At 42.2% G+C, this 12905-nt stretch overlaps 1 protein-coding gene across 3 annotated transcripts in view; it reads right to left on the minus strand.

The window, feature by feature from the left end:
* DMXL1 (Dmx like 1) overlaps window positions 1–12905 on the minus strand; it is a 692618-nt gene that overhangs the window by 165861 nt on the left and 513852 nt on the right. For all 3 annotated transcript variants that reach the window (XM_029570948.1, XM_029570967.1, XM_029570958.1), the window contains exon 28: window positions 7523–7768. In XM_029570948.1, the coding sequence (XP_029426808.1) occupies window positions 7523–7768 (246 nt within the window). The remainder of the gene's footprint in view (window positions 1–7522; window positions 7769–12905) is intronic.

Consider the following 12905-nt stretch of genomic DNA (forward strand, 5'->3'; position numbering starts at 1 on the left):
TTATTTACTCTTTCGGAGAGTAGAAAGACTAGGGGACACTCCATGAAGTTAGCATGGGGCACATTTAAAACTAATCGGAGAAAGTTCTTTTTTACTCAACGCACAATTAAACTCTGGAATTTGTTGCCAGAGAATGTGGTTCGTGCAGTTAGTATAGCTGTGTTTAAAAAAGGATTGGATAAGTTCTTGGAGGAGAAATCCATTACCTGCTATTAAGTTCACTTAGAGAATAGCCACTGCCATTAGCAATGGTTACATGGAATAGACTTAGTTTCTGGGTACTTGCCAGGTTCTTATGGCCTGGATTGGCCACTGTTGGAAACAGGATGCTGGGCTTGATGGACCCTTGGTCTGTCCCAGTATGGCATTTTCTTATGTTCTTATGATATTAGAACTTGCCAAATCTTCATCTGCAGATCCTGGAGGAAGCTATGAATCAGGATGGACTCTCAACCCATCAGAGGATAGCGAAACAGCAACAAACCAAAAATATCTGTTTTCGGGTCCTGCTCATGCTTCACATTCATGGGACAATGTTTTCACTAATTAATTCAGAAAGCAAGAGTTGAGACCTTCCAGAGAAGACATATGCTGAGCCAAGTCCAGAAGGGGGATCTGTGGTTCCTCATCTGAATATGAGAGGGACACTTAACAAGGATCCCAAAATCAAGAACATACATTTACCATATTGGATCAAACCAAAGGTCCATCAAACCCAATATCCTGTTTCCAACAGTGACCAAGCCAGGACACAAGTAAGTGGCAGGATCCCATGGGGTAGATAGATTCCAAGTTGCTTATCCCAAGAATAAGCAGTTGATTTCTGCAACTGTCCCTTAATGGTTAATGGACTTTTCCACAAAATTCAGTGAATACAGGTGGAGTAAATGAGTCATACAAAATGACAAAACAGGAAATAAATGTGTGAAGTAAGGCAAAATCTGTTCACTCTTTAAATGTTCAATAAAGAGAACTGCAAACAAGCTGAATATTTTAATTGCAATGCAAATTCAATTAATTTAAGGAGTGAACACGTTTTGCCTTATTTCACACATTTATTTCCTATTCTAATGGGCTTTTACTCCAGTAACTTGTTCAAACCTTTTTTAAAATGAAACTACATTAATAGCTTTCACCACATCCTCTGGCAACAAATTCCAGAGCTTAATTATGCAGAGTAAAAAAATATTTTCTCATATTAGTTTTAAATGTATTACCTAGTAACTTCACTATGTGTCCCCTGGTCTTTGAACTTTCCACTCATTTTATAGACCTCTATCATCAAATCTCTCCTCAGCCGTCTCTTCTCCAAACTGAAGAGTCTTAACATATTTAGCCTTTCATTAGGAAATTGTTCTCTCCCCTTTATCATTTTGGTCACCTTTCTCTGTACCTTTTCTAATTCTGCTATATCTTTTTGAGATGTGGACACCAGAACTGCACACAATACTCAAGATGAGGTTGCACCATGGAGCAACACAGAGGCATTATGATATCTGTTTATTCTCCATTCCTTTCCTAATAATTCCTAGAATTTAATTAGCTTTCTTGATAGCTGCTGCTCAAGATTTCAATGTATTTTCAACAATGACATCTAGATCCACAATTTGGGTTACTCTACCCTATGTGCATCACTTTGCACTTGTCCACATTAATTTGCATGCCCAGTCTCCCAGTTTTGCAATGTCCTCTTGCAATTTCTCACAATCCTCTTGTGATTTAACAACTTTGAATAATTGTGAGTTATTGGCAAATTTGATTACCTCACTTGTTCCTATTTCCAGGTTGTTAATAAAAATTAAAAAAACCCCAGTGGTCCCAGAACAGATCTCTGGGGCACTCCACTATTCACCTTTTTCCACCGGGAAAATTTATCATTTAGAAAACAGAGTAGAGGCCATCTTTTAACCAGTTAGATATCCACAGTAGGACACTGCCCCCTATCCCATGACATTCTGATTACCTAAATTGTCTCTCATGAGGGACTTTGTCAAATGGTTTCTGGAAATCCAGATACATTATATCAACTGGCTCACCTTTATCCACATATTTATTTACGCCCTCAAAGAAATGTAGCAAATTTATGAGGCAAGGCTTCCCATGGCTAAATCCATATTGGTTTTGTCCCATTAAACTATGCTTATCTATATGTTCAGAAATGCTGTACTTTATGATTGATGTCTGTGCCAGGCAAAATGGTAGAAACTGACTCACTGGTCTGTATTTTCCTGGATCACCCCTTGCTCCCTTTTTAAAAATTGGCATTACATTTGCAACCCTCCAGTCTTCAGGTACCATAGATGATAGTTTACAAGTTTTCAATAGCAGGTCTGCAATTTCATTTCTTAGTTCTTTCAGCACTCTAGGATGTATATGGTTCAGGTGATTTGCTACTCTTTAGTTTGTCAATTTGCCCTTGAACTTCTTCCAAGTTCACTGAAATTTGTTTCAGTTACCATGAATCATCACCTTTGAATAGAGTTTCTGGCATGGGTATCTCTAATATCTTCCTCAGAGAATACTGAAGCAAAGAATTAATTTAGTCTAATGCTATGGCTTTGTCTTCCCTAAGTGCCCCTTTTACTCCCTGATCATCTAATGGTTCAATTGACTCCCTCACAAGCTTTTTTTTGTTTTTTAATCTCAAATGTATCTGAAAAAGTTTTTATTATGAGGTTTTGCTTCCACAGCTAGTTTCTTTTCAAATTCTCTGTCTTCCTTTTCAATGCTTTGCATCTGACTTGCCAGTGCTTATGCTGTTTCCTTCATTTGGATCCCTTTTCCATTTCTTGAAAGATGGTATTTTCCTTCCTTCCACCTTTTCTAATGCATGGAATACATCTAGTCTGGGCTTTCAAGATGGTATTTTTAAACATAAGAAATGCCATACCGGGTCAGACAAAGGGTCCATCAAGCCCAGTATCCTGTTTCCAACAGTGGCCAATCCAAGTCACAAGTACCTGGCAAGTACCCAAGCATTAAATAAATCTTAAGCTACTACTGCTTATTAATTAATAGCAGTTTATGGATTTTTCCTCTAAGAACTTATCCAAACCTTTTTTAAGCCCAGTTACACTAACTGCTGTAACCACATCCTCTGGCAATGAATTCCAAAGCTTAACTATGAGCTGAGTGAAAAAGAAATTTCTTTTAAATGAGCTACTTGATAACTTTGTGGAGTGCCCCCTAGTCGTCCTATTATCTGAGAAAGTAAATAACCGATTTACATTAACTTTTTCAAGTCCTTTCTTGATTTTGTAGATCTCTACCATATCCTGAGTTGTCTTCTCCAAAATGAACAGCCCTAACTTCCTTAGCCTTACCTCATAGGGAAGCCATTCCATGCCACTTATTTTGGTCGCCTTTCTCTGCACTTTCTCCAGTGCAACTATCTTTTTTGAGATGCGGCGACCAGAATTGCACACAGTATTCAAGATGCAGTCTCACCACGGAGTGATTCAGAGGCATTATGACATCCATTGTTTTATTTGCCATTCCCTTAATTCCTAACATTCTGTTTGCTCTTTGATTGCCACAGCACACTGAGCAGACGATTTCAGTGTATTATCCACTATGATGCCTAGATCTCTTTCCTGGGTGGTAACTCCTAAGATAGAAGTTAACATTGTGTAACTATAGCAAGGGTTATTTTTCCCTATATGTAACACTTTACACTTGTCCACATTAAATTTCATCTGCTATTTGGAAGCCCAATCTTCCAGTCTCGCAAGGTCCTCGCAATTCATCACAATCCACTTGAGATTTAACTACTCTGCATAATTTTGTGTCATCCGCAAATTTGATCACATCCATGCCTGAGCTAAACTCTTAACTTTTGCAGTTGCTCCTTTTAGTTTTTCCTAACCATTTTCCTCATTTTAGCATAGTCACCTTTTTGAAAGTTAATGCTGTCGCAGTAGATTTCTTTTTTGCGCTTCCTCCAGTTTTTAAGTCAAATTTGATAAAATTGTGATCACTATTACCAAGTGGCTTCAACGTTGTTACCTCTCACACCAAGTCCTGTATTTCACTAAGGACTAGGTAAAAATAGTTTCCCCTCCTGTTGGTTCTTGTACCAACTGCTCCATGAAGCATTCATTTATTTCATCTAGGAACTTCACTTGTCTAGAATGTCCTAATGTAACATTCACCCAGTCAATACTGGGTTAATTGAAATCACCCATTACTGTGCTGTTGATTATGTTAGTTTCCCTAATTTCTTTTAGCATTTCATTGTCTGTTAGTTCATTCTGGCCAGATGGATGGTAATGCACCCCAACTATTATTGTATTCCCTTTTTCACCCGGAATTTCTATCCATAAAGATTCAACATTGCATTTTGTTTCCTGCAGAACTTTTATCCTGACTCAATGCTCTCTCTAACATATAATGCCACCCCTCCAATTTGATTCATCCTATCATTTTGATATAATTTGTACCTTGTTTTGTTAGTGTCCTGTTGGTTATCCTCCTTCTATCAGGTCTCTGAGATGCTGATTATATCTACCTCTTCATCCAGTGCTATATACTAACTCTCCCATCTTATTTTTTAGTCTTCTAGCATTTGTATACAGACATTTCAAAGTATTGTTTTTCTTTGTATTTTCAACCTGCTCAGCAGTTGGCGGGGTAATTTGGAATCTTTCTGCACTTTACTTAAAGACACCTGGTCTACTTTGGCATTTATTGCAACCTTTCTACTGGGATGCCCTATTTTCCCCTGTTTTCTTAGTACCCCTTCAAAGATACATTATTCAGAATCATGCGCTTCTGAGCGACTGTTGGCTTTCCCCCATCATCTAGTTTAAAAGTTATGCTATCTCGTTTTAAATGTTAGTGCCAGTAGCCTAGTTCCACTCTGGTTTAAGTGAAGCCCATCCTTTGGAAAAGGCCCCCCCTTCCCCAAATGAAGCCCAGTTCCTAACAAACCTAAAACCCTCTTGCCTGTACCGTCATCTCATCCATGCATTGATACTCTGCCTGCCTCTGAGGTCTTGCACGTGGAATGGGTAGCATTTCTGATAATGCAACCCTAGAGGGTCTGGATTTCAGCTTTCTACCTAAAACCCTAAATTTGGCTTTCAAAACCTCCCTCCTGCACTTTCTTATGTCATTGGTACCCATGTATAACAAGACAGCTGGCTTCTCTGATGTGTGAGGTCCGCCACCTTTGTACCAGATAGGCACATTATCAAGTGATCTTCACGTCCACCAGCCACCCAACTATCAACCTTCCTAATAACTGAATCTCCAACTATAATAGACATCCTAATCCTTCCTATCTGGGCATATGCCCCCGGAGACCTATCCTCGGTTCGAGAAGATACTACATCACCTTGAGGGAGGGTCCCAACTACAGGATTGCTTACTGCCTCACCAAGCTGATGCTCTCTTCCCAGGTGACCTGTCTCCTCCAAGGCAGCGCAGGGGCTACCAGACTGAAGGTGGGACCTCTATTATATTCGTGAAGGTCTCCAGTATATACCTCTATGTGCAAATATGAGGGAAAAATAATTGTTAGAAACTCAGAATGAGTTGATGCCACTTCTGAGCCAGGAAGAGACTCACTCAGAGGAGGCAATTAACAGCTTCAGACAGGAACTCACTCTTACCACCAAAAGTCCTCAAGGCCATGTATGAACCTCTCATGGACTTTGCAGGATGCCACTATGTGGGAAAAGGTCCATCATTCTGGGTGAGAGGGGCTCCAACTTCCCTCTCTGGTCTTCAGGGCTTAAGGAGGCAAATAATTTCTTCACCAGCTATGATAGCTGGGCTTCAACTAGCAGAGGAACTCTGCACTAATGTTGGAAGAGAAACATCCTAATCAGATACCCATATCCTCACTGAGGGCTGTTGCCACTGATAAAGCTAAAAAGGAAATCTGAGGTGTAGCAATTGCAAATGTAGAAGCAGTGGCTTCTAATATACTTATGCTGGCTTTGTTGATGTTTCCTGCTGACCAATGCCAGGTCTGAATACTGGAGCTTGTAGGGCCACTCTGCACTAAAGCCATACTTTCCATGGTTAAAGGATGTCTTTTTCTACACACAGATGCATAACCTAGAGTCTCATGCTGAGGGGGCTGAATGTGTCCTGGTATGCTCCACTTCGATGAGATCAATGGCACCTATTCGGTTGGCATAGAGTCCTGACAGTATAAGTGGTTTGGTGCCATAAAAGATAGAGACACCCGCACCAAGGAAGTTATCTTCCATAACGGCACTGAGGAAGTGTCTGCCCTAGTGGACTACCACGGCAAAATCGCTGAATTTTCAGTAGTGAAGGAGACCCCTCCCTCCCCCACCCTAAAAGATCCCTTGTGCTGATTAGGCACTCTTATTGGCATCTCATCCGGCACGAATATATTTGATCTATAGCAGATCCAGAAGACAACATCAAAAGGTGGGCAAGTCTTTCCTGACTTGTGGGAGGAAAGGAAGTCAAATATGCCTTGGCTTTTTTTGGTGTCAAAAGTCTAAAGGTGCATAAGTCTGGGAGGAAGGGTGGCTTTGCCATTTGTTCTTGTGTGAAGGCTTTGAGGGTCTTGCCCAACAATGCCTTCTGCAGGGTCTCTATCTTCCAGACATGATACTGCTGCACCTTTGGGAACATTCAATACAAATTGCATCATGATACAGACCTACACAGCAATAGCAGATACAATGTGTGTCTGTGACTGATATGAGACATTCACATCCCACAGGCCTTAAAACCTACTGACTGAAGGCGTTTTGGCCTTGGTTTTCTCATTTTTCTTTTTTTGTTTCAGGAGAACTGAAATGTTCCGTTGAATGATTGCAAAGGTAGCGTTAGAGAAAAAGATTTGTGAATGTTAACTTGAGGCAAACTTGAGGTAGCTTGAATGAAGACAGACAGCATGCATGCACAGAAACTCCCATGCATGCTTGGTAAGACTTCTGCTGAGCTCTGAATGGTCCATGTAGTCGCCAACAGACTTCACACACCCAGGATTTATGGATGATTCATGCCTGCTTGTCAGAGAACTACCAACTATACCTGAATTTTTAACCAGCCTTGAATTTGCATTTGGAAAGACAAGCAATTAAAGCCAAAATTCAAATCCACAACCGGCAGCCAAGAATAAAGAGAGTTATAAACTAGAGGCGGGCAGTTTATGTACTGTAGGCAATGACTGCAAGAGAAATTTTGTGGCTGGCACCAGGAATAAGAGGAAAAAGTCATATGTACAGAGCCATCTATAAAAAGTGCAAATGCATGACTAAGGTAAGAATTTTGTGTTGAAGACATTTTTCCAATTTGAGCAAAGCAAGGGCTCTTAAAAAAACACTATACTATTAGCTTTCCACCAACCATAATACAAAGAAAGCTAATTTGTCATGTCAAATAAAAACAGATGGCATATGTAAATACAATTTTCAAATTTGATTACAACCAAACTGAAAATAAACTTTCAAGTTTCATACTTTTATCACAACATACAATTTATATTTAACATTTATTTCAAAAGCAGAAGAAAATAAAGTGTATATAAACTAACCTGTTGGCTTCAACTGTATCTCCTCTTTCTCTGGAACATGAGCTCCACCTCCAAATACAGCAGACCACATTTTGTCATTAAGAGGATGTGCAACAATGCGGAATAATTCATTGCTGGAATGTGTGGCTAGGCCATGAATGAAGAGACTCAGATAGACTGCTGTTAAAATTTCGCAAAGCAGGACTGTAAGCCCTGGTTGGGCTTCTTCTCCAGCAGAATTCAAAAGGTGAATCAGAGGAGTTATTCCTGTAGTGAAATAAAAATGTTGACTACCACAATGGTTTATTGCTTACAAAAATAAGACATTTGCACTATAGTTCTTAGCCTGTGTTTCTATATCACTAAGCAGCAGATTTCTTGTTTTCAGAAAAAAGCTTCATAAAGATTATGGAAAACTTAGCTTAACATAGTAAAGCAAAGATGAGCCTATATTTGTTTCAAGATTCTTAAACATTTCTAGGTATTTGTATTTGTTTAAATGAATGGGTAAAATAGAATGAATGAGTCCATTTTTGGTTCCATTTGTTTTCATTCATTTTTTTAATATATATGGAATAAGGAAAATTGCATTTTTTCCCTTTAAACCAAACAGCAAAATCAGGATGTAAAAGGACAAGGAGGGCACAGAGTCAATCAAGGTGAAGCACTTTGCAACTAGCTTATCCTAGCATGAATATCTCATAATATTCTCAACTTGAAAGTGAAATAAAAACAATTTTGAGCATAAGAAATGTACACACCAATTAGCATTCCTCCATGCAAAACCCATGTTAACTAAGGCATTCTAGCTATTATTGCTCAAAATACAGAGGTGAGTAGGCTTAACATGTATTTTTAATCCTGGAAATGTAACATCTGGTCAGAAGTGAAGTGATGTTTCTGTTTTATGCACAGAAAACATGTTTGCACTGACAACTTATGTGCAAAAATAATGTTTTCTGCACACAACATACACAATGTGCTGTGTATGCATAAATCAAACTTAATTTGTATTTTTGTATTTCTATTTATTAAAATGTATTAATCGCTTGTACCAAGGCCCTAGCGATATACATAAAACATACATAATTAATATAACACCACAAATTTTAAAACATGTTTAAAACAAACTTATACAAAGACTGACAAAAATAGCCATCTTCAAGTTTATATTCAAATTGCCTGTAGAATCAGTAATAACGGAAAGCAGAGAGTCAAACAAAAGACAGTCCTAGCAAAAATGACTAAGGGTGTCTTAATTTTTGTGCACTTTGTAAGTCTTAGGGCTTCAGGAACTGTATTCCCTAATAGTGATGTGGCAACACAGAATGCACAGTCCCATGTCACAAACAATCTTGCTACTCTTACTGATGCAACTTCAAGAAGGCCTCTCTGTGCACTTAATGTGCACTATGCTGGACTCTGTGGGCACATTTTCTAGTTAGAGTATTTTTTTAAAATTCAGGATGCAACAGTATGTCATTAGCTTATTGCACTGACAGTTAATATTTTTTTTAGTTTGTAAGTAAAGAAAATATGCCTTGAAATTAAACACTTTTTTCTTTTTTACTCACGTTTCATTACAATGGGGGCCTTAGTTTAATTTTATAGTCAGCAAGCAGACACTAATGTGTTCTTGGTTTCTAACAAAAGCAACTGTTGTCCGAGTGTTTACACATAACTAGATGTACTTTTAACACTAAAAATCTCTAGCCATTAGTGATATTTAAATTCCATTATGCCACTGGCTTCAAGGGGCAAATGTGGCAATGGGAAAGGAAGAGGAAATGCTGTTCCTCCACAGCAGCCCAGGGTTCCGTGGAACCCTGGGGTTCCTTGAGAGACTATGATTGGAAAAAAAAAAAGTTTTTTGAACTGTGAGTCATCTTGCCATTCACAGGGAAACAATGACATGTTGCTGCGGTTTTTAGCTTCTTACATGTGTGAGCAAGCTTTTTCTTGTTTAACAAGCATCAAGAATAAAAGCAAGTTTGCTGTTTGTAAACAGTGTTTTCTGTGGATAGCAGGGTGAATTAGCCATGTTGTCTGGGATGTTCCTCCGGTTCTCTAGGTGGCGGCGCTCCTCAAAGCACACAGAGCTCTGCTCTGTGTGCCTTCCTGTGTGTTCTCCCCCTGCAGTTCCCGTTCTGCCTTAGTCTGTTATCCAAGCTTGTGCTATATTGATTGAGACTGTCCAGAGAGGAGGTCGGGTTAGCATGGCTAATTCACCCTGATATCCACAGAAAACACCATTTACGGTAAGCAAACTTGCTTTTTTCCCATGGATAAGCAAGTTGAATTAGCCATGATGTCTGGGGAGTCCCAAGCTGAACGGTTGAGCACCCCACTGGATCTCTAGTGCTGTGCACGGTCCCTTCTGGTAGGCCAAGGGGCGTCTCAGCCCCTGTGGTTGCTCCTGCTGTGAGTATAGTCCTCCCACCACTGCATCTGAGGCTGTCTGCTGATTAAGGTAATAGTGCAAGGTAAAGGTGTGCAGGGACGCCCATGTGGCGGCCTTACATATGTCCTGAATTGGTATGTCGTTAAGATGGGTGATGGATGCTGCCATCGCTCTTACTTGATGGGCTCTTGGCGATGTAGTTAGAGCCTCCGACTTCCTGTTACAGCAGAATAGGATGCATTGTGAGATCCACGATGACAGGGTCCTTTCTGATTCCGGGAGCCTGGGAGCGTTCGGGTTAAAAGAGATGAAGAGTTGAGAGGCTCTTGACTCCGAGTGGGTACGGCACTTGTAGTAGGCCAGGGCACGCTTGCAATCGAAGGTGTGAAGCTGTCTCTCTGTACTTGTATGGCTTAGGAAGGAAGATTGGCAAGTCGATGATCTGGTTGCGATGGAAGGCCAAAACTACTTTGGGGAGGAAGGAGGGGTATGTACGTAGTGTCACTTTATCGTGGTGAAACTGTAGGTACGGTGAGTAATGTACTAGCCCCTGCAGCTTTGCTCACCCTCCTGGCCAAGGTGAGGACAACTAAGAACAGGACCTTCCAGGAAAGATAACTCAAGATGGCAACTGCCCATGGGCTCGAATGGCGGGAGCATCAGTTGTTCCAGAACCAGGACTGGCGGGCGCAGATGCAGGATGCCCTTCATGAACTTTGAGACTAATGGGTGGCAGGACACCAAGGTGCCCCTGTGAGGAAGATGGTACGCGATAATCACGCTGACATGTACTCTGACTGATGCAGTTGCCAATTCTGCCTTGTATAGAGAGTGGGGGTTACTCCAACATCCATTCTGGCGGGAGAGAGAAGGGATTCACATCGTGCTCTTCGTACCAGTTTGAGCATCTGGCCTACTTGGCCTGACAGTTTTTCCTTGCCGGCAACTTCCTGGAGCACACCAATACCTCCTGGATTGGTGGTGATAAATTCAAATACGACAGTACTGTCCTTTCAACCTTCAAGCCGTGAGATGAAGCAGTGGGCGCGTGGTGTGGATGAGGGATCCCCCTTCCTGTGATAACAGATTCTCAGCCTGCCCAAGGGGCAGTGGTTGCTTGACGGAGAACCACACCTGGTACGCGTACCACGGCTGTTGGGCCCATGCCGGTGCTATGAGGATGAGGTTGGCTCTGTCCGTGATGCACTTTTGCAGAACTCTCGCTATCAGTGGGATGGGCAGAAAAACATACAGCAGCACTTCCATGAGATGAGGAAGGTGTCCTGCTCTATGCGATGCTTGCTGGGGTATACTGAACAAAACATTCACACCTTCCTGTTGCAAAAAGGTCTATGATTGGTCGACCCCATTCTTAGAAGATTCGGTCGGCTACCCCCTGGTCGAGCTCCCACTCACTGGGCTGGACATCCTGCTCAACTTGTCCACTCTAGTATTCCCAATACCTGGGAGATAGGTCGCCTGAAGGGAGATCCTGTCTATCTCCACCCATTCCCAGATGTGCACTGCTTCTTGGCAGAGTTTCTGAGAACCGGACCCTCCTTGTTTATGTAAAACATCGCTGTCTGATTGTCGACATGGACCATCAGTACTTTTCCCTCGTAGCATGTCCCTGAACATGCGCATAGTGTAATGCACCGCGTACAGCTCCTGCAGATTGATCTGCTGCGCCCTCTCTTGCTGGGACCATTGCCCCTGGGTCTACCTCTGGCATATGTAGACTCACAGCCCTGTAGGAAGGCATCCGTGGTTAAGATGACCTGGGTGCTGAGGCTGCCGGAAGGGCACATCTACGGTCAGTGCTCTGGACTACAGCCACCACTGAAGATCTTTTCTCATGCTTGCAGTGATTAGCACTTGTGACAAGGGATGAAGATGTTGTATCCACAGTGCTTTCAGACCCCGCTGTAGTCTGCGCATATGCAAGCAGGCATTCAGCACCACCTGAATTGCCGTTGCCACGTGGCCTAAGAGCGCGTGTCTGGTCACTAGTAGTTGCGCTGCCAGGGCCCTTATAGTGTGTGCCCTGGGCTCTGGTAGGTAGGCCCCGCTGACTCTCATATTGATAATTGCTCCAAACTACAGAACCTGCGTTGGTTGCAGGTGCGACTTCTCGTAGATGATCAGTAGGCCCAAGTCCTCCATGCAGTTGGTAGTGGTCTGCAGGCTGTGCTGTAGGGCATACTGGCTCAGGGCTACTACCAGTTGTCAAGGTAGGGGAACAGTTGTACTCCCCGCCTCCTGAGGTGGGCAGCCACCACTGCAAAGCATTTGGTGAAAACTCTGGGGGAGGATGACAGTCCAAAGGGGAGCACCTTGTATTGGAAATGCTGTTCCCTGACTTGGTAGCAGAGGTACTGCCAACAGGCATGGTGGATAGGAACATGGGCATATGTGTCTTTCAGATCTAGCGCACTCATCCAGTCACTGGGCTGTAAGAAAGGTAGGATGGTCTTGAGGGTGGTCATCTTGAATTTTTCCCTGCAGATGAACTTGTTCAGCGCCCTCAGGTCCAGGATGGGATGGAGGCTCCCCGATTTCTTCAGGATAAGGAAGTAAGGGGAGTAGAATCCCTTCTGCCTCTGGGTGGTCGGGACACGGTGGATAGTGGCATGCTGGGCATGCTCAGTGTGCCATAAGTGCTTTGACATAAGTTTTCCATGCCAGGCTCCATCGGATGATGTCACCCATATGTGAGGACTATCATCCTGCTTGTCCCAGGAGAAACTGTTGTTGGCAATACTTGTTTTCCCTTTTTTTGTTCAGGCACTCTGTAGTTAGGGATTACCCACTTGGGAGGGTTGCCATCTTTCCTGACCTCAGAGAAAGCAGAGTTGCTTACTTTTAACAGGTGTTCTCCAAGGATAGCAAGAGGACAGTCTTCCTGACACCTGCCCTCCTCCTCATGGATATGGCTTCAGTTGTATATGCTAAGTTAGAAGACTGAAAGGGCCCTGTGTGGATGCATGGTATAGCAAATGTTGC

This window comes from Rhinatrema bivittatum, chromosome 1 (genome assembly GCF_901001135.1).
Source record: "Rhinatrema bivittatum chromosome 1, aRhiBiv1.1, whole genome shotgun sequence".
In the NCBI taxonomy this organism is placed as follows: Eukaryota; Metazoa; Chordata; class Amphibia; order Gymnophiona; family Rhinatrematidae; genus Rhinatrema; species Rhinatrema bivittatum.